Below are 22,849 nucleotides of genomic sequence, written 5' to 3'. Positions count from 1 at the left end.
AAAGTCCCAGCAGGATCTTTGAAAACTAATATACGTTTATCTTTAGCAAAATTGATTACTGCAACTGTTTCTTCACAGGTCTGCCTAAAATTATTAATTTTTTAGTTCTCATGTTCCACTGATGTGGAATAAACTCCCACAAAACTTTAAAAGCACTGAAACCCCAAATTGCTTTAAACCTAGAGAATTTGACTCTGCTATCTAAAGTTTTCTGTCCAACTTCTGTTTCATGTTTTATCAGTCCTTTTTTTTTTTTAAGAATATTTTAGGCTTGACTGGCCTTTATTTTTGTTATTTTTGAAAGTAGGTAGACAGGAAATGGGAGTAGAGAAAGGGGAAAAGCATGCAGCAAAGGTCTCAAGGCCGGGACTTGAACCTGTGACAAAAAACTCTGTACATGGGTTGTGTGCTTAACTTCTGCACCACTGCTCTGCCCCTATCAATCACTTTTATCTTTAATTATAACCATGGAAAAAAATAATTTTTATTCTCTTTGTGTTTTCTGTATGATACTACAATATATATATATATTTTTTTCTATTGTGCAGTACTTTGAATTGTTGTGCTACTGAAATGTGCTTTATAAATAAATCTGCTTCACCTTTCCTGGTGTTTATTGAACATGTAGATATAATGCCAGGGAATTTAAAGCGTCCTGTTTTCCTAAACCAATCTTAGGGTGAGCTCTGCGTCAGTTTGTAACATGCCACTTGTTCATTTGGTGGTGGAATGGACATTCAGGTGATGAAAGCTTTGCCCAGTTGCTTTACCTCAGGACATTTTCATTTTTCTTCATCTTTTCCCTTTCGTGTCAGTAAAAATAAGGCCTTTAAAGTGGTGGCTTTGATTGAACCCATGTGAAACTATTTGCTTTGTAGACTTTTTTTGGAGGAAAAAGAGCTTAAGTCAGCTCTGCCATAAAAATTGGTCTATTCTTCATTCAGCGCCTGACTCCTGCTGCTCACTGCTTGTCTTTTCTTGCTTATCCTTCCATCCTGACCTAAATTTCTGGAGCCCTGAGAGAGGGATTGCTGAAACGTGATATAAATGTAAGGCCAAGAGCATATGGGAGTGATCAGGGATACATTTCTTTGGTCAGAGCAATTCATGTTGCTTGCCCTACACTGACAGCCAAAACCATGGTGGCGCTCTGCCCAAAAGTTAGTGTTTAGATAACTGTGTGCGAGTGTTCATCAGTTTTTGTGTATTTCTATATCTCTTTCAGTTTGAATCTGTATGAATATAAGCCAGTGTATTTTCTCCCACATGCATGCATATGCATGTGTATGCATGAGTGAAGCCGTCCTGTCAATGTCTATTGTATTTGAGAGATATGTTTAATACAGAGAGCAGGATCCGATCTCTTGTTCTGTTCCTTGGGTTTTATTCCTTAATCTGTGAGAAGGAATAGGCTAATGACTGCTGTTTTTTGTGTTATCGTAAATGTAATTTTGAACATCTTTGTAGACATAATATTTAATGGGCTCAGGAGCTCTAATGTTTTTCATGGCCTGCTGTGGCAGTGGTCTGCTTGCGTGTTAGTGATGAAACTTGCAGTACCACCACAGTTCCCTGCATGAGAACTTTTCAGTCTTATTTCATTACCTTGTCTGGATTGAACTGACAGAGTTACATGCAAAGTTTTGTCACCTATGGCTAAAAGGAGGCCCTGTGTGTCAGTTGCCGTAAAAATGAAAAGAAATCACCATTTTCCCTGCTGTTTTTACTTTACCTCCAATTTTTTTTCTTTTTAAGTCTGTTTGACAACATGTTAGGGTGCACACTGTTATTCTGCACCTGTGTTAGTTTTTATTTACAAAATCTGCTTATGATTATGTCATGTTTTCTGTCAGCTGTTATAAGGTCAGAATGTGCCAGGCTTTGAGCATGCAAAGGCTGTCGCCGTCATTGTTTTTTATTATTCCACTTATTCCATCATCTTACAGGAGCTGCTACCTCTCGTGCTGTCTTTCGAACTCCCAGCCATCATGCAGTCTGACCCAAGCTCTCCCACTGTGCAACACATCTCACAGACATACAACCTCACAGTTTCCTTCAAGCCCCCAACACGTCTCTACAGGGCCACCGGAGTTGTCCGTGGTTCACAGAATAACGTCAGTGCTGTAAAGGTGAGCAAAGTCCTGCAGTTTTGCTGTTGGGTTTGTATGGTGGAGGGTTTTTATGATTTTTTTTGTTGTTGTTGTTGTTGTTTTAATAACCTGAACCAGAACTGGAACCTCATTTCTTTTTTTTACAAATATATCAAAAAATGTCTTATTGCCATGCAAAAAGCATTTTCAACATTTGAAACTTTTCAATCATGGCTGCTAAAATGCTCATAGAGCAGATCAACTAAATTATTCTCTAAAGATTTAAGACTTAAACCATGTTGCTGCCTTTAATTGTTGCTCAAGTGAAAAGCTAACATTAGCATGAAATTCATTTTTTATTTATCAAAATATATTAACAGCTTAGGCCAGAACATATTGCAGTATGGTCACAGTCACAGTTTACTGTGTTGCATATAAATTTTGCATGTAAAATCCATCTCCCCCTTCAGAAATATGGTGCATAGTAACATAATGTAAAAAGAAGTTTGTCTTTCTTATCAAAACAAACCCTCAAAGACTATCAGGACCTGGGACCCTGTTGCAGTGCTATGGAAATGTACACAATCCATTTACAAAGGCTTAAGTCTCCTCTAAACGCAATTTCCTGTAAGCCTAATTTTAAATAAAGGGCGCTAGTGCTGTAAAACAAAAATTACAAATACACAAAACAGAATATCAGAAGCTGAGTTTCTTAAGAGAATGCTCACATCAATCACTGCATATCTTTATTCAGTAGCGTTCCAGCTGTAGAAATGCATCCCGAGGCATATTTAATGCCACCAACTTGCCATTACCAATCGCAATCAGGGTGGTGTTTACTGTGGAATACGCAACTAACAGATGATATTGATATGTTGATATTTGCAGCTCCTCCAGAGTTATCATAGGTCTCCTCCTTGGTTAATGCGCTCCTTGCCACTTTCAAATTTTCAGTATTGAGCCTCATGCAACAACAACAAGAAGGTAAAAAAAGAAGGAATCGAGACGTATATGAAAAACTTTGTTGGTAAATATGAAGGACCAGTAAAGTCCAAGCATCGGGAATAAATTACAAGAGCTGTAAATTAGGTGTTGCCTGTTGGTTGCACTGCTAAATAGGTAAAAGAAAAAAGAAAAATATTAGTAAAGAGAAAAATCAATTGATCCACAAAAGTCAATGAAACTAATGGTGAGGGGAAGAAGTGCAACATTACCTGTAAATGCTTAATATGAGTTTGCCATAAACCATCAAGCACAACATGCAGCAAAATCTCCTTTTCATAAATATACAAACATTTATTGTACATCTCCAGACCACATCTGTCATCCCTTCATCTCACTCTTCATCTAGTACAAAGCATAATAAAAATGGTGAAACTCTAATTGGACCAATTCAGACAGACCCAAACCCAAACATTCCACATGTTCTGTAATAACAAAGCCAAGGCGCCACGTTAGGAAGTGAACTGTATGCATGTCTCACTGTTAAAAATGTTTCTAACAACCACTTTCTGAACTTCCATTTTCTGTTCCAGATGTTATTTCAATAGTAGGCTACTCTCACACAGAGGTTACTGACTGACCGTTCTTCAGCCGAAATGACAACAACTAAACCAATGTACCATAGATACTAATATGCCAGCTGCCAGTGTAGTGACCAATAGTTCTCTCATCGGCAAATGTAGCCTTTTAAAATGGGCAAGTACTTCTAACTAACAAGAAATCTAGTCATTTAGTGGAAAAACGAGGTTTGGATAACAGCTGATTGTGCAAGACTGCAAACGACAAGTCTGTAGCACTCATACAATTTGTTCTTACCTGAGAGAAGATTAAAAATACGAGAAAAATGGTAAAAACTGCATTTTTTCCTGAATCATTGTACGAACAAATTAAGAACGAATCCGTTTGTACGAACACTTCTTGCATGAGGCCCAAGGTCTCTAAAAACCTAATGGCCCATCGTATATCATAATATATTTCTTTATTTTGGTCGATGCAAAAGAATTTCGATATAGATATAAACAAAACAAAAGAATGCAAGAATGCCCACAACAAAACTGTGCTTACCTATAACATTTTTTGTGACATGTTTATAAAAAAAAATCAATATAACATTTAAAATATATGCTTTAGAAAAGGATACACAGAAAACTACATTAAACCCAGATGGTATGGTAGCATGATGATAATGGCATGGGGCAGTTTATATCACTGTTCATTTGCAGCAAGAAGGTCCTGTGTTTGACTCCTGTGCCAGGGTCTTTCTGCATGGGGTTTGCATGTTCACCTCATGCATACTTGGGTTCTCTCCAGGTACTCTGGCTTCCATCAAGTCCAAAAACATGACTGTTAGGTTAATTAGCATCTCTAAATTGTTCTTAGGTGTGTGTGCATGGTTGTATTTATCCCTGTCTTTGCATTGCCCTGCAGTAGACTGGCCTTCTGTTGTAACCATTTATAAATACCATGTCCTTCCACTCTTACTCTTACATACTTTTTACTAGACATATACCTGTCCGGATTTTTGGAGCTGATCACTGATCACAGCATCAAATCCATAAGTTCTTTAACGACTGTGTCATGTTCATTGACACTGTATTTTTAGGTATCAATATTATAGGAGACGAGAAATGATCATGAACTGTTGTAGTGAAAGAGGCAGAAAAGAGTTTTTTTTATCAAAAAGAAAGAGAAAATAATGTCGACAAAGGACAAAGGTTGATGCGCAAATGCTATTAAGAGGTTTGTAGGTGGCTTTTATTCCAAAAAAAGTAAAAAAAAAAACAACTCACTGGACTTTGTTTCCAATGTAATCAAACAAAGTCCAATGGATTGTTTTTTAACTTTTTGGAATGACTATGACCTGGATGACTAAGAATCTTCACCAGCTAGGTGGCTTTTAAAAAAGCCATTTAAATTTACCTCTAGAAGCACTGTTTCGTAGTCCTTCCTCCAGCAGGGACACTGACCACAGTCACCTTCCCTCACCACTCCGCCACTGCCGCTCTCTTCTGCTTGGCATGCTCCTCTAATCCTCCCACTTTCATTCTTCCTTCCTGCTCATTCTCTCTGCAGGCTTCTACAAAGTACCTCTGTCTTACATCCAACCAGCAGTCTTATGATATTATGAAAAGGATATCATAAGGCTGGAAACATGGTCAGCTATACCCAGCAACATTTTTTGCTAGGTTTACAGCAATATCTCAGCCTTCCCTAAATGTCTATCCTTTGTTCATTTATTTCTATCCTCTGGCTCATTTTTTATTTTCTGCACAACAGACCTACAAGCATTATATTGTTCGCAGTGCAAAAAATGGAAGTGTATTCAAGGATAATCCCTGACTTCAGGGTAGGTCTGATGGGTTGGGTTTTAGGGTTTGGGGCGCATGCCAGATGGAGGTTAGAAAGTATTGCAAGAATATGTAAGCTATGTTGTGTGGTAGTGCAAGACCCTCGGAGAACAGTTCAGGGGTAGCCAAAATCACTTTGGGTTGTATTCATTTGCTGGCTACAGTGTGTAGATTCCTGTTAAGCATTGAAAATGGCTTGCAGGGAGACAGAGAATAGAGCCACCAAAGAATAAGTCGACTTAACTGTAAGTGTTTGATTTTTTTAAATTCTTTTTCTAGGAGTTACTAAGTGGTGTTGTGTTTTTTGGCTTAACTGCTAGAGCAAAAAAATTTTTTTTTTACAAGACTATCAATATACTGATGAGGTATTATTTGATTACTACCTATTAACAATATGATATTATTAAAATTATGTCATTGGGATTTTTAGAAGTTTAGTTTAAATTTCCCATTACCTTTAAGCCCAATTTATTAACATTAAGAGAAATAAAAGCTTGAAAAATGTAATAGCAGTCACTTTTGAATTGAAATACTGATATTAAACCCATTATAACACCCTATAAAGTATAGACTGAAAGCACATCATACCTACAACAAACATGAGGAGTTGAAATGTTTCTACGGGACCTTCCATATTATCAGAAATAATTAAGGTTCCTTGTGTTGCTGACATTTCCATCCCTATTTCCCCAGAGAGGTACTGCTCTGTTGCTGGAACACCTGGCTGGAAGTCTAGCGAGCACCATCTCCATCACCACCCACTTGGACATTGCACCCCAACACCACCTTTTCATGAAGGGACGCAACGGCAGCAATATCAAACACATAACCCAGAGAACGGGAGCCCAGATCCACTTCCCCGACCCCAATGGCCCCCAGAAAAAATCCACAGTCTACATTCAGGGCACCATCGAATCTGTTTGCCTAGCACGGCAGTATCTTATGGTAAGTTCTTTCTTTGTATTTTTTTTTTCTGCTGACATCCAATCCAATTGTTGAAATTGATTAGTTCAAACTAAACTTTGTTTTGTGGTTTAGAGATGCTAGTGGTAGCATATTCCTTACATACACAGATTCCTTCGACTTTGTGGTAGCTATAATAGATGCCTCTGTCTCATTTACATTATCAGGGTGAGCTGAGTGATGCGTGGTTTTTAAATGGAGTTAGGAGTTTGGGCGGGTGGGGTGGGGGTTGAACCATGATTGCCTCAGGGATCCCGAATAACCTTGAGAGAGGTTTGCTTGCCTCTCCTTTCTCTGCTGAAATATTCCAAAATGGAAAACGATTTTTGACAGTTAGATAGTGTTGTTTGTTTTAACCACATACCTGCATGCAGAATGGACCCTGTCTAGCTGATTTTGGCTTCTGGGCTTCCTGTTGTGTTCATATGCATATTTTTCTAATTGGAGTTAATGATAAAGGTTTGGCCTGCTTGCGGTTGGAATTCATCCGCATATTTCCCCTTCAGAAATGCTCTGTTACCATTCTTGTATTGGATCAAAAGTAGCACCTCGTGATTTTTTTCATGTTGTTAAAAATGCTCAGTGGCCATTTATGTCTTGTTGCCCACAACCACTAAGTCTACTCTTCCCAATAATAACTTTAGAGCATAATAAGAAGTCTGTTTCACAAAAGTGTAAATGTAATGGCTGTTTAATCACTAGTGGCTTGAGCTTCTGCTAAACCAGTCAGGACTTCTCTGTTGTAAACCTTTTGTAAGCTTCTCGTTGTTGCTTAGGAATCCGTAATTTGATGTAACCATTCGGAAAAAGTGCATGTCTTTCTATGTGGTCTCCCTGTTGGTCCCATAGATGCTTAGACAGTGGCGGCGTTGTTTCTAAGAACACACAAGACGACACATCTTTTCTTTCAGTTCCTTAACAGTGGATGGGTCATATAAGAAAGTATGAGCATAGAGAAGATCAATATAGAGGACTAATGGCACATAGAGGATAAAAAGGGAAAGTAAACACAGCAGAAAAGGAAAGGACTGCTACCCACAGTCCAATGGCTTTGTGATTTTGGCCTATATAGATTACTGCCTCTCGGCCAGACAGTAGATTACAGTTCAAGTTTGAGGGCCCTGTCAGAGCCAACCTGCCTCTATAGACTGCTGCTAATTACACCCACACTCAGTTAGAGAGCTGTCCAGTTGTGAGCCCAAAATACAAATCTCTGTGGTGCTTGTGGTAGTGATCGTGCAGAAGAGATTTACGTTGTCGGAATTTCCCGCAGGCTATGAAGCATCGAATCCAGCCATGAAACTCATATTTAACGACATGGGTATATCGGCCTATAAATGGTAGATTATAAAGGAACGTTTACTGCAGTTTTGAGAACGTGTATAATTTATGTACCCAAAAAGGTTATAGACAACAAGTATAGTGTTAAGCAGTGATGCTCACAGTGTAGCAGAATCTATTGCAGTTGGTTATGTCTTGTTTTCTTGTTTTCTTTCACAGGGCTGCTTGCCTTTAGTGTTAATGTTTGACATCAAAGAGGACATTGAGGTGGAACCTCAGTGCATTACAGCACTAATAGAGCAACTGGATGTCTTCATCAGCATAAAACCGAAGCCAAAGCAGCCCAGCAAGGTATGGCACAACACATTATCCCTCCAAAAAGATTATCTTTAGCTATTTGGCTCTATAATCTTGCTAGCTTTTTGATTACATTGTGGGACTCCTCAGAGCTGCACTTTCCATTGTGCTAAAAAAAATAATTGTGTCTGATTACCTATATTCTAAATGTATTACTTTATTAACACACTTGTTTGATTTCTTATTGACAAACCAAACTGTGGATAACCTGACCACAACTTTATGCATTTAGACAGTTCAAGTCGGTAAGGATGAATCCTGAAGTTCAAACCAAGCATTATATTGGGCAAAAAAAGAAGACAAATAACTTTGACCATGGAATGGTTGTTGAAGTATTTCAGGTCTAATGGGCTATTCATATGCAAATATTTATTGGATTTATTAAAGCTCTCCAAAAAAAAAAACGAGAAAATATCCAACCAGCACATGTTGTGTGGATGAAAATTCAATGTAAAGCAGAGGTAAATGTTAATTTTGTGTATTAGTTCATTATGATTTTACAGGGATTTCATGGTCTGCTTAAGTTTTATGGATGTGCCCATCTGATCAAAGAAATTTAGCACCCTGGCGTGCCTTTTTTATTTATTAATTTATTTTGACGCACTTTGATGTTTCATAATTGTGCTTACCTCTGCATTTTAGTTCTCACGAAACTCTGAAACATAATATATTTTTTTATGTTTCGCCTTATATTGTTACTCTCTATATTATTACTCTCCTTTAGGATATATTATGTATCTTAATAATTAAAAGGCAGTTTTTCGTGAACCATTCATTAAAAAACTGGTTTATTTTTATTTTTAGAGAATAATAATTATAATTATTAGATTACATAAGTTTGATCATTTACATCTACGTAAGTCACATACAAGGAAACTTTAATAACGAGAGGGCAGCCTCTATTAGTTTATATTAGTTTTCCCTATGGGAAAAAGGCAGCTTATGTCACATTTGATCTCATGCAATGTTGAGCAGAGGCAGAGAAACAAAAAGCCACTGTGGCATTTTCATACTACTTTCCACCAGCTGTCACAATGTGGCATCAAAATAAATAAATAAAATTGCCTTGCTGCATTTTATTATTGTTTAATAGAGCTGAAAAGAGCAAAAACTGGAACCAAGTAGCAATAGTGGGAAGAGCTCTGGCAAACAGACATCTGCCACTGCAGGGAATTGGAGCCAGCTGTCTCCTTTGCAAACAGGCTGCCAAGCATGTTCCACCTGATTGATGAGAAGTTTGTTCATGTTCTTTCTCAGTTCTTCTGCATAAGAGTAGACCAGCTTATTTTGACCTTTTTTTTTGTCTAAATTGACAATTTTTTTATACATTATAACAGCATGTTGGGCTCTTTTGCAATAACTTTATTCCACACTGTGATTTATTGTCTGTTAAAACAATCACCACCTGCTTTAGATTTAAAAAATGCCTTTAGTCTTACTCACCTTCCGCCTCTCAACAACGTTTAATATTTCTAATGATATTTCAGCACCTAGCTAAAGTACTGACGAGGCTCTTTGCGGTGCCCTGAGGTAGGGCTCCTTGCCCAGAGCAGACAGATCTGCAGGGACTGTTGCAGAGGTGCCAGGGTAAACGGTGACCCAGGGCATACCCACACAGGAACCCTTCACTTAAGTATTTTAACAAGGTGATTGCAGTCCCCTTAAAGGTCTGCTTAAGTGTGGGCTGCACTTTCAGGGCTCCTGGTGCCTGGGCAGGTTTATTAAATAGACGGAGGGGGATTGTGTTTGGGAATCATTTTTCAAGCGCTCAAAACAGTCAAAGTCAGCGAACACTGTGTCTAGGTTATTTTAATATTTAAAATTGGGCGGGGTTTCCAGTAATGCAGCAATTTTTGGAGATAAAATGTTTTCATTTTATCTGACATTGAGAACTTCAGTTATTTCCAAATTTTCTTATATCAGAAAAATAGATAGGCGATAGATTTTTAGCAGCTGATGTAAAAATGCCTTCTCTCGAACATTGCTCCCATGTCTCTCCCACACTCCCTTAATGTTTATCCTTCTAATCTGCTCTTAATTCCCTCTTCCTTCCTCCTATTTCTTGTTGTCTCCCCCCTTAGTCTCCCTCGGACTCCCTATCTTTTCTGCCAACATTCCCTGTCCTATCTTTCCCTCACTCCTCCAAATGATCTTTTTTTTTCTCATGCCCTCACTTCCCCTCATCCTTTGCTCCTTTCCTTCTTTTTTTACTATTTTTTTTATTTTTCCAGACTATTTTTGATCTTCTGCTTTCTCTCCTAGTCGGTCATCGTGAAGAGTGTGGAAAGAAATGCTGTCAACATGTACGAAGCTCGGAAATTCCTCTTGGGTCTTGAAAGCAATGGGGTGTCCTCCTCTTCACCCTCCCTGGCACTGAATCCCCCCAATAATGGTCCATCGCCATCCCTCATTTGCCCTGTCGGCCTGGACATCCTGACCTCAGCTGGCCTGGGGCTGAGTAATCTGGGTAACAATCCTATCCAAATTCTTTTTTATTTTCTTATTTTCTTCTGGTGGCATTCCAGATGTTTTTTTTTCCATGATGCAGAAAATATAAATCTTTTTAAAGAAATACGATGTCTTTCTTTTATGAGTTACACAGTGTAGAAATTTCCTGACCGTATGATAAGTCTCCTCATAAATCAGTTCTACTTCTTGTCTGCATTCAGCTAAATGACCTATGGCTTTACAGATGTCTTCAAACTGTGATCTTGATGCTTTCTGCAGAATCCTTCTCTACAGGTGGCTTTTATGCACACACAGATACCATCAGAATCCACATGACATTTTATGGTGCTGTTCCTCTAAATTTCTTGCCATCCATTCATATTTGACCCACAAACAATCACAAAATAGCAGGAGCGCAGGTTTTCTTGCTCAAGCAGAATTAGCATCAGCATATGTTTGAGGCGATAAACAGCTCTGTTCACTTTAAGAACTTTTCAACTTAGATTATATCTATATTTCTCAATTGCCAAGAAACTAAATGAAAAACCACTAAGGTGAATGAAATCTACTAATTAGTTGGAGGCTTTGCCTCAGGAAAAAATTGTTATGGGGAAACATAATGTAAAACACACAAGAGAACCTCTCCAATAATATTGAAATAATCACTCATGAAAGTAAAGACATAACCAGAGGAAAACACCAAGAAATATGCAAAAGAAATAGACTAGAAGATAACTGAAAAAGGTAAACACATCAAATTAATATGGCAAAAATAATGGACAATAATTAATAACAGGCTTAAGGCAAAATCAAAACACAAAATTCTTCAAGTAAAAAATAAAAACCAAAGAAGGAAAAACAAGGATTCAGTTTAACTAGAATAGTTCTATAGATAATATAACATTAAAACGTGAAAAAAAAGCTAATACTTAAAGCTCAAAATAAAAAATTGAGAAAACTAATACTCAAAAGTAAGGCAAAACACTCAGAAGAGTACCAAAGGGCTATAGAGACATAAAGTAAAATTAAAAATGCTGTATGAAAAATAATAAAATCAAAGAAAGAAGTTCATCATGAGCAAACAGTATTTGCAATATGTCATTTGGCCACATCGTTGTGTCTTCTCGCTTGGTCAGGCCACAGAACCGCATCCACATCACAGGCCACATCCTCCTTGGCCAAACGGGGAGAGAAAAAGCCCCTAGCATGTCGGATCCAGGCTTGGCATGTCTTCACACCTATCCCCTCACTAGCCAATTCCATCGCCTCCAGGAGGTTTTCTCTGTTGTAAGATTGCCTATTATAAACCTTCTACCACCAAGAAGAGGAAAACTCCTTTTAGCAGGTTCAAAAGAGGGGATTATGTGGAGGGCAAACATTGATAAAATTCTCATTTAAAAGGAACGATTCCCTCACCTAGGCTGCGCGGCAGAAACTTACAAAACATAATACACAGTGTTTTCCAGGTCCTGCCACATGGTCCAGCTTTAGCATGATTATGGCTGCAGAGAGTGGGATGTTACCACAGCGCTGACCGGGAGCAGCGACAATGACACATTGACTCATCTAATTTCTGCCTCTCCTTCTCCTTTTGGCCAAAAAGAAACTCATTTCATCCAAAAATGTATTTGTGGAGTTGGTTCATTGAATCCAACTGGAAAAAAATCTTTACACACACAAAAGAATGCAAATTTAAAAGATAAAATGAAAAACCAGTTCACGGGGAAATCTTTATTCTTTAACACTTTTTGAGTTTCACTCAAAAGGCACTCTGTACACTTCTTTAATGCACAGCCTATATTACGTTTGAGGACACGGTTAGCGGAGATGCTGATGTCATCTATTAAATGCTGACGCCATTTATTAAATTATTCAAATTTACATCCACGACCCCCCTCAAAGACCACCTTTTTTACATGTTCTCTTTGTCTTCTGCTCTGCTTTCCGCTATTTCCTTGCTAAACCTTGACCTTCTACAGCTTCTTTAACTGGCTTATATTGGTTTCCTCATTCATCAGACAAAAGTGCAATAGATTTTGAGTCATTGTGTTTAGCCACTGATACCCACCATTGTGATCCGTGTGCAGCAAGTGTTTACCATTTTGCAAAGCATTTTGCATGTGTTTGCAAGCAGTGGGTACTGATGTAAAACATGCTTTGGGTTTTGATCACAATGCAGCTAATTCAATGCCTTTGGCTCTTAGAAAAGGAGTTAATCTTTAAGTAACTGAGACTGTAATATCCTGGTCCATTTGTGGTGTAAGTCTGTGGTGTAAGATTTTGAAGATGTGGTCTTATTGGTGTTATTTATGTCATATATTAAAGATACACAGATCAGAATTTTGTAGCTGGTTTTGGATCTATAGTTTAACTTGTTTTCTATTCCCTTTTTTTAATAGTCGTTCTATATTTTGCCTTTTTTTTTTTTACCAATAAAGCACGTTTCATTTAAGTATGTTAATTTTTTCTTCAAAAAAGGTTTTAATTTTTGTATCTCATAAAATAAATTTGTTTTTTGTTATTCATGTGTGTAAGGGTTTGGTTGAGGTTTGAGGACCCAGATGCAGAGGCAGAGAGGCTGAGGAGATGTCTTGCAGTTTTAATGGTGAAAAAACAGTAACAAAGGCAGGAATCCAAAAATCCAACTAATAACGTTAAGCAAACCAGAAATATGGAGACATCTGGGGAAACCAAACATGAGGAGCCAGGGAGAGACGAGGTAGGTAGACAACAACATGGGAAGACAGCAAAGACAAAGAACCAACAAGGAGTTGCAGCAGAGGGAGAGAATATATAGCTGACTGAGACAAAGGCAGGGCTAACGAGCAGATGAGGAGCAGGTGTGAGAGGAGACAACGAGGGAGCCAAGGGGAAAGGAACACACACACAAGAGGTCAACAGAGGACAACAGAAAAACATGAGAACTAACATAAATCTAGAAATTACAACAAAACAGGAATTAAACCAATAAAACTAGGAAACATAGAGCAAAGTAAAGCACAACAGAAACAAGACCATGACAATGTGAGAAACTTGATTTTTAAAGTTCCATCTGCAGCAAGCAAAGGTTTTAATTAAGCTCTTGAAATGTATTTATTCATAAGAAAATTAGGGAAATAATGCAATAGCTTTAGGCTCAGTTGGACTGTAAGAAAAAAAAAATCTCTCTAGTATCCCTTTACAAAAAATCAAAAACATCAGACTGTAATCTTAGATGTCCAATAAATTATTTAGGAATTTCGCTTTTAAAAATTTGATCCAGACATTCACATTATCTCTACAATTAGATTTTATTAAAGCAGGATGCTCAGGATTCAAGGATTTGCAGTGCAGGATGTCTTTTGTGTGACTTTCTTCCTGATTCATGTTTTTCATTCTCCAAACGAACATTTATTTCTTGGAAGAACGTTGATCTTTGATGAGGTTTTCTTCAAACTTTATTATTATTTTCACCATACATAATTTTTTGTCAATATACATCTCCTGAAGATAAAGGGTCAGAAAGAGCAACAAGGCTCTAATATGTTGAGCGTTCCCTATTAAGGAAACAGCTTTGCTACACAGAACATACTTTTTGTTCTTACCAAGAATGAATTATTCACCTCAAAACAACGCTCCTCCATACCAGTTCCCATATCAATGATTGAAGGCAGGTCTTAATCCCTGCTGCAACCACACTCTACAATGCGATACTACAACTGCAATACCATGTGCAATGGATAATGTGCAATTTACCATATGATAACCTGTGCAATAACAGTTTCTCTATATTTGACATCCAGTGCTATGAATATATATATAGATATAAATATCCATCCATATAAATACTCGGTTAAACACCCTGTGCAATAACACGGTATAATGATCCTAGTAGAAAAAAGCTGTCATATGTGGACACACTGTATATACTGTATATATTCCATGCACCTTTTTCTTTCTTTTGCACATTCTTCTTCTTTGATTATTTCAGCTTATGTAAAGAGTAACTTTCTCCACTGTGAGATCAATATGTCAATCAATCTATCAATCAATTATCAAAGAAAGCTGTTGTTGTGGTAACCTGGTCAATAATCAGAAAAGGTTTGGATGAACCTGAAAATCTAATCTTTCAATTAGGTTTCATCTGGTTATTGAAAATAAAAAGGATTTTTAAATGATTTTCCATCAATAAAAACAATTTAAAATCTATTCAGTAGTTTTATATTGTGTTCTAAAGAGGTGAGATGTTTGTATTTGTCTCATTGGAAGCAGGTTCTGTCAGCAATATAGATTTTTGTTGCCATTTATTTGTCAGAGTTTCTCATATTCAGCACTTTCACTGATCATTATTAAGATATAAAGTGTGTGGCTAGTTAAAAGGTTCCTTTGCTCGCTTAAATGTGTAAATTGGTGAAGGGAAACCCACTACATTGGTCATTTTTTTTGCTGTTTCATTTGAACCCAGGGGCCCGGGGGTTATGCTGTGGATGGCCACATCCTGGCCTTTAGTAATTGCTACATGCTTCTCTTCCTCAGATTACAGGCCCGCCTGCCAGAAGAATCCCAGGTCTTATTCCTGGAGCCAAAGTAGCTCCTTATGAAAGCCACAGACCTGTTTCTTTCTGTTTTCATACACTGTGTTTGGGTTAAAACGCCAGGCTCCATATCGTTGGTGCTTTCAGTAACATGGGTTTATTGGGTACGAGGATACACTGAATATATGCTTTTGTTTCCACAACCTTGGAGAAATGTAAGAAATCCTTCCTCTCATTTGCTGTCTGGTTGCAGTTTGATGGAATTCCAGTAAAATAGCTTGAAAACCGAGCTTGTTTTCTGAGGGCCTCACCGTACCGTATGATTAGCTGGAAATATGGCTCTGCACTTTTACAAGATCACCACTGATCTGTTCACTTTTTTTTTCTCCATTTCTCTCTGATCTCCACAGGTTTCTTAGGTGCAACAGCACCCCATTCCCTCCCCACATCTCCTACTCCAAACACCGTTTTGAACAGTTTAAACTCAGCTCTGAGCCCGCTGCAGACACCCAACCCAAACACTCCCACCCCACCCCCCTCTATGTGGCCTAGCTCGCTCACCAGCACCCAAAGTTTGTATAAAGAGCTACCTTTGAATACTTTTTCTTGAGGTTTTGCTTTAGTTTAGTTTTTAATCTGTTGATCATCCAAATTTACAAACTAGTCGGTTTCTCTCATCTTTCCTTACAGGCTTCACGTCACAGCTAGTGCTGCATCCTGCAGCTCAGGCCACTCTAAGCAGCATCCTAATGTCAGGAGTGCAGAGTTACACACACAGCACACCATCTCCTCCGCCGGGCCTAGCCCCTATAGACAAGCAGCCAAACGGGGTCCCTGAATGCGCTCTTAATGGACATGTCAAGGTTGGCCTTGTTTCTTATTTATTCAACATTTACACTTTTGTACAAATAATTTATTATATTTTTGTGTCGTCCTCTCTCCTTGTGTAGCATCCTTATGGGAGATTAGCACCAGCATCGCTCACAGAAACGGTTTTAAGTCCAACGCCATGCGACTCGGCCCAGGAGGCCAGCGGACACAACCCTTCAGAGCCACTGTCAAGCAAATCCAACCCAGATGAAGGTATTCCTCAAACAGAAATACAACAGTCCCGAGCTAAAAGCGTGCAAAATGATCACAACACCAAAATTATGGAAAGTTTATTCATTAATGCATCTTCATGCTGTTTGTTTTGTTTAAATAATTTGCCTCTCATTCATGACATTTTGCCCTGTTCCCATTCCACCATTATATATGTTTAGCGCAGTAGGGTGATTTATATGTTTTCATGACCTTGGTTGGACTGAAATTTTGAGCAGTTAAAATTTTCGACTCCTCTTTGCTGGAATCCAGCCACCATAGCCAAACATAAATGTCCAAATCACAGTTTTCCACTTTAGATTTATGTTGCTCTGAAAACCACACTGAGGGAAATGTGTAAAGCTAACGTCCTTTTCCTCTATAATGTCCATCCGACCTTGTTCACTGCATTTCTTTTCACTGGAGACTGATTAACTGCTGCTCTCCTAGCGGTTCAGAAAGGACCTTCATTTCCTCCTGTGAGGTTCTGCCCTTAAAGGTTCACTCTCACGCGGCTCGGTTTTCCTAACCGCTTTCTGAGCCGCTTGAACCTCGCCTTCCTGGTGCGTACTGCTAAACTTCCCCCCACTTTCTTTCACCTCCTCCTGTGTCCCATGATATGTTTGGATGGGCTTGGGCCGTCCGTCTCACCCCTGCATTGTGGATTGTCTGAGCTTGGAGAAATAATGCAAGTCAAATGGTTTACAAGTATGCAAACACATGGTGTTGCATAGAGCAGGTTCATTTCATATGTGTAACATATGGAAGTCATCATCGTCTCAGCTGCTGTGTTTTTAATTAATCCTGAATCTGACTAAGATGTTAACACATATGTGAGACACATAGGGTGGCTTGGTGAATGCACAGTCCTCTAATATTTTAGCTGTTTCTTCATGTTTTGCTTTTTTTCTCCCTAATTTTGGCCGAATGTTTTTGTTTCCCTTCAGGCTCAGACACATTTGTGGAAGTGGGCATGCCGAGGAGCCCCTCTCATTCAGCCAATGGGAGTGAACTGAAACAGATGCTGGCTTCATGCAAGACGTCATCTGGGAAGCGACAGGCTGTCGAGCTCCTGCAGGGCACCAAGAACTCCCATCTACAGTATGTCTATTAAAATCATTCAAAGCCTTTCTTCCTTTGGCATTGCCTCGCAGGTTTTTCATTGGGATAAAATGGTATCTGGCTGAAATTAAACACAAATCTACAGATTTTGTTTTAATTAAGTCAAGATGTTGCTACATAAATGACAGATGGTTAGTTATTCCCGCAGAGTAACAAGGATTTAGCCACTTAAGGTGTTGGCTGCCACATGGGCCATGTTGCACACTAATCTGGACAGGATTGTCACTGGGAGAGCCAACTGCATCCACATAGCAACATCTTCAAACTTCAGGAGAAGATGAGATGCACATACAGTAACAAATGAAAACTGTTGTATTGTTTTCTTTGTAATTCCACCAGTTCTGACTGTCTCCTGTCGGACGCTGAGTCCAGCTCATCGGACGGGCCTGTGGCAGATAAGAGGGCGCCGGGGAGCGAGCGGGCAGCTGAACGGGCAGCACAGCAGAATGAGAGAGAGAGGATCAGACTGGCACCACAGACCTCTTTTGCCAACATGCAGGTATACATTAAAAAAAAACGGGAGAAATGGTGTTTAGCTGTGCTGAGACATAAGCAGATCAAACTGTGATCTGCTTCCTTTAGGCATTTGACTACGAACAGAAAAAGCTGTTGGCAACCAAAGGTCAGTTTATCCTGCATTATGTACCATAATATTGTTTTTTGCATATCAAATCACAATTTTTTTATCTTCAACTGTATTATGTTTGATGTGGTTCTTCATAGCAATGTTAAAGAAGCCTGTGGTGACAGAGGTACGAACCCCAACAAACACTTGGAGCGGTCTGGGCTTTTCCAAATCCATGCCAGCTGAGACCATCAAGGAGCTGCGGAGGGCCAATCACGTCTCATATAAACCCAGCATGAGCACCACTTATGAGGTACACAGCCAACATTAACCATCCCAGACACAAGTATTGGCAGCGTGATAAAGATGTATGGAAACTTTAGATTAAACTCAGGTTTTATTAGTAGCATCATCCCATATTTACAACATTTTAAGCTTTGGAGAAATATCATAATAATGTTTGCTGCAGATTAAGTTAGAATAGAAATTTTTCACATTAAAGACAAACTACCAAATTAACTTTTAGGCTTGTTGCTATTGTCTCACAGTGAATTACGTAATAAAATAAACATCTTGCTCGTTAATCAGTCAATTAAAACTAAAAGTGACAAGACTGCCTTATGTTTTATGTGTATAGGAGTCTTTAAAGTATTTAATAAGTAAGGAATAGTTTTTTTTTTTTATTTATGAACAGGAATGCTTTTTTCTAACTGAATTATTATATTTATATATAAGATATTATGTTTTTTTTCTCCCTAAGTTTTTATTGTAAGATTGAGTCTCTACAATAAAAGATCAACATTTTCATAAATAAATTAATATTAAATAAAATAAAATTCTACATCTTGTCAGTTGTAATGGACAAGATTCCTACAGAGGTACATTTTATATTCCATACATTTCAAAGCAACATTTTCTAGATTTTTACATCACTTTTTATATATCTTTGTGTGTAAAACAGGTATTTTTTTTAATTTATTTTCATTATAAATTACAAACCAAACTTTGTGCTGAAGCTGGTTTTAAGGAAGCTGGTGAAACAAAAACTTGGAATAGATCATTTTAAATCTGTCCCAAATACAAATTGATCTACACACCCAAAAAGCTGTAAATTACATTTTTTGTTTGCTTTTCTTTTTTTATTAGTTTGCATTTAACCATTTTTAAACCAAAAAAATTCAATAAGTTGAACAAAGTTTTAAAAGGTGATGTAATAATGAAAAGATATGTTTTACAAAAAGAATAAGTAAAAAAAAAGACTCAGACTTAGAAAATTATCAAATCAAAAATCTTTTTAGACCTTTTAAGGCTATGCAGTTTCATTTAAATTTGACCTTTTTCTGTTTTGTTTTACTCTGTATTCTAACCCTTTTTATTTATATTTTGAGTGACACCCTTAATGTTTTGGTTCTCCTTTCATGTTGTTACGTTTTAGGGTTCTCCGCTGTCTTTGTCTCGATCCGGCAGCAGAGAAGGCGTGGGGAGTGGCAGTGACTCAGATAACTGGAGGGAAAGAAACGGGAACGGGCTGCCGAACCACACAGAGTTCCCCTCTGCTGTCAGCAGTCCGAAGAGAAAGCAAAACAAATCTGGTCTGAGTTTAAAACCCTCTTTACTTCATACTGTTAACTTTTTCTGCTTCTGATTTGTAACTTTAAGATAGAAATGTTCTATTTTAGTAAGGTTTGTTAAGAATTTAAATTGAATAGTAATTAAAATGATTAATAATATATAAGAAAAATAATAATAATAATTTTGTTTAAACGTATTGGTTTCTGATTGGTTGCTCTCATTCTTGGTTGTGCAGTTGCAGAGCATTACCTCAGCAGCAGCAACTACATGGACTCGATCTCCTCAGTAACTGGCAGCAACGGCTGCAACCTGAATTCTTCCCTGAAAGGCTCAGACCTTCCTGAGCTCTTCAGCAAACTGGGTTTAGGGAAGTACACCGACATCTTCCAGCAGCAGGAGGTAGAGAGTTGGTGCACCTCCTCTGTTCTATTAATTTTCTATCAATCCTTTTCTTTCAAAGCTTTGGCCACACTGTGGTTTTAGGAGGAAAAACCTTTTTAAAAAACTTCAGTAATGACCTCCTGTGCACCTCGTGTGACTTATCCATATGTAAAATTTAAGTGGTAAGCAATGGATGATTAAGTGGATGTAATGTCTTTGTTGTTTTGGTTTTAGAACATGGAAGGCCGTGACAGTCGTCTTATTTATTTTATTATAAGGTCTTTATTTGTTTAAATCACTAATTTTATTTTCACTGTTAAGTATTTTATTCTGTTAAAATCAGCTCTTAACATCTTTGTTTGAACAGTTTAATGTGAAACTCATCTCCTACTGAAACAAACACTAATGACATGTTGAGAAATGTTAAAGCTGAATTTTAACTTGATCCATTAATTAAGCAATAAAAACACTGAAGAAAGAACTTTTAATGTTAAAGTAAAGAATTATACATATAAATATTTCTCAGAAAAATAATCCTATCATTACACTTTATTGCATATTTAAGTTGGGTCCAAATCCCAAGATTCTCAAGGATGAAGGGTGAAGTTGATGACAATAGGACAACCCAGAAGAAATATTAGGAAAGAGGTTAACCACATTTTGCATTTTGTTTCTACCAGTGCCTGTCAAATTTGGAGATGCGTGAAAGAAAGCTGTTATTATTTCAGTATTCCACAATAACATGCCAAAAAAAAAAAAAAAAAAATGTTGGTCAAATAATTCTTTAAAATATTTCTATAATTTAAGGTTTTACTTAAGTTGCAATATTTCTAATTTTAACTATTGTCTTTAAAGTCTATTAAATAAATAAATAATATTCTATATTATTGTTCTAATAAATCCTTATTTCTTTTTTTTCTTCTTCAGATCGATCTCCAGACATTCCTGACTCTCACAGACCAGGACCTGAAGGAACTAGGAATCACTACATTTGGTGCCCGCAGGAAAATGCTACTTGCTATTTCAGGTATAAATAAAGAAGAGGATGGTATCTGTTTTGTGTTTTATGGAATTATTAGCTGCCCTTTAAAGGCACATGGGGAAAACATTGTCGTAAGAAGCAGTTCAGTGCAAAGAGACACACTTCAGTATCAGTTTGTTCTTTTTCTTGGTGTTCATCTAATGCCACCTGAAGCCTTATGTCCTTAGTCCCCCCTGATAATCAAAGTACGGTACTGTTTCCTATATTTTTACGAAAAACCTGAGTAGATCATAGCTCTAAAGACGTGATGGAGATGAGCTCTGACATACAGCTCGTTGCTCTGCTATCCCTCTTTAAGAAGACAAATCAAAATAATAGCTTTCCTATTTTATTTCCTAAATCAAAAACTAAAATCCCTATCTAGACATTTTCTGTAAAACAAAGAAATCATTCAGTCAAAAACAGACCAGTTAGAGATCTGTCTTTTGCTGCATCTCTGAAAAAACTACAAATGTAGTAATCAGGGCTGTAGCTAACGATTATTTTGCGAATCAATTAATCTGTCGATTATATTTGCGATTATTTGATTAATAATCAGATAGCAAAAGATTTTTTACAACATTAAACCAGATGAAACTAAAACTTTTCCACTTGAGGAATTCTGGATGGAGCATATTGACAGACAAAAAAAATAAAAATGAAATATATATATATATATATATATATATATATATATTTTTTTTTTTTTTTTTTTTTATCTTAAATGCAAAATGTGTACTTTTTTTGTACAATTTTGGTATAATTGCTGCTCAAGGTGGGTTGCTCTGTCAGCTAAAGGCACATTTTACAATCTCTATGCTCCAGTTGATGAGTAATCCTTTACTAAATTTGTTAATGATTATTTCAGTAATCGATTAATCACAATTAATCCGAATAATTGCTTTATCCCTAGTGGTAATTATTTCCCAGTCAGATAACTCCAAATAAACATCTATTAGAAACTTCTTTGCTAGTCAGATGAAAGATGACTTGCAGTTTTCCGTTGCACACTTCAAACTGTTCTGTGCACCATATCCCAAGGCTTAATTCATACACAAAATAGTTATTTCAGAATCAAAAAAAATTGTCCAATTTGAGGAGAAGGAACAACCTTCATATTGTTTGATTTTCTGTCATTTTTTGAGAGTAATACATTCTTCCTTGTGCATGCGCAGGAGTCTAATCAGTTTTTTGTCATCAAATTATTCATTGTTCAGAGTAGGACAATATGCTGCATATATGCTGTGTTTGTTAGAAAGAGAGAGAGACAGAACACTTACATCTCTGCAGATTATCTGGATTTACCTCGTTTTCCAAAATAAGAAAAAGAATGATTACAAAGTTAGATAATTTTGCTGATTTAGCTACTGCTGCTCGATTGTTGCTGATTTACACTCGGTATAATGTGAAAGTGGTGGGTGTCGGACTTCACTACTGACATCATTTTTGGAGGCTGTAGCAGCTGGAGATTCTGTGAGAGTTCAGTGCACTAAATTCCAAGTCGATCCAGGGTGAGGTGGTAAGGGGAAATATCGACGCCTGATCTGATTATTAGGGGTGCAGTTTTCTAAAGGCCAAATCTGGTTTTGATGCCAAGTACTGGTCAGCTTTCATCTCAACTGACTATTTCTAGGTCTTTAAAACTGAAATATGCATGATTCTGTCTGTCTTATCCTTTTTGTATTTTCCTTCTTAAAAAGGGTTTAAAATTCCTGCTCCCCTGCCAGTAAAAAGGGCTGCTGCCGCAAGTTGCCTGTCTCCAGGAATCAAAGTGGAGGTTTATGCTGGCAGCAACAGAACTCTGCTATCAAATGAACAAGCTATAGATGCCAGCTTAGTCTGTTGTACATTTTTTGTCTTATTCTAACATAAATCTAGATGACCACAAAGACAGCTTTTGTTGGTCTGAGCCATTCTGTGGTGATTTGAATCTTATTTTCTTGTCGCTGTTGATCAGTGGAGGTTTAGGAAAATTGTCAACAATCCTCTTGGCTGTGTTTATTTATCCACTTTGATTTGCTACAATTCCCGAAGCAGCACTTAGAAAAGGGGATGCCCATGTCTGGGATGGAGCCTTTATCACCTTTGCATGTGTTGAAATTTTG

The 22,849-nt window shown here is 37.5% G+C and overlaps 1 protein-coding gene across 1 annotated transcript in view; it reads left to right on the top strand.

Moving 5' to 3' along the window:
• The window catches only part of LOC119789100 (protein bicaudal C homolog 1-like), an 87,363-nt gene that overhangs the window by 63,189 nt on the left and 1,325 nt on the right, over nt 1-22,849 (top strand). Inside the window, exons 7-20 of the mRNA XM_038293871.1 lie at nt 1,947-2,129; nt 6,134-6,385; nt 7,904-8,035; nt 10,304-10,508; nt 15,414-15,575; nt 15,694-15,866; nt 15,954-16,086; nt 17,031-17,184; nt 17,545-17,704; nt 17,788-17,827; nt 17,929-18,083; nt 19,206-19,362; nt 19,578-19,741; nt 20,651-20,750. Coding sequence (XP_038149799.1) covers nt 1,947-2,129; nt 6,134-6,385; nt 7,904-8,035; nt 10,304-10,508; nt 15,414-15,575; nt 15,694-15,866; nt 15,954-16,086; nt 17,031-17,184; nt 17,545-17,704; nt 17,788-17,827; nt 17,929-18,083; nt 19,206-19,362; nt 19,578-19,741; nt 20,651-20,750 — 2,170 coding nt within the window. The remainder of the gene's footprint in view (nt 1-1,946; nt 2,130-6,133; nt 6,386-7,903; nt 8,036-10,303; nt 10,509-15,413; nt 15,576-15,693; nt 15,867-15,953; nt 16,087-17,030; nt 17,185-17,544; nt 17,705-17,787; nt 17,828-17,928; nt 18,084-19,205; nt 19,363-19,577; nt 19,742-20,650; nt 20,751-22,849) is intronic.

The sequence above is a fragment of the Cyprinodon tularosa genome, unplaced genomic scaffold (genome assembly GCF_016077235.1).
Source record: "Cyprinodon tularosa strain WSP-4 unplaced genomic scaffold, ASM1607723v1 ctg331, whole genome shotgun sequence".
Lineage (NCBI taxonomy): Eukaryota > Metazoa > Chordata > Actinopteri > Cyprinodontiformes > Cyprinodontidae > Cyprinodon > Cyprinodon tularosa.
This window is presented reverse-complemented; position numbering and strand designations above follow the sequence as displayed.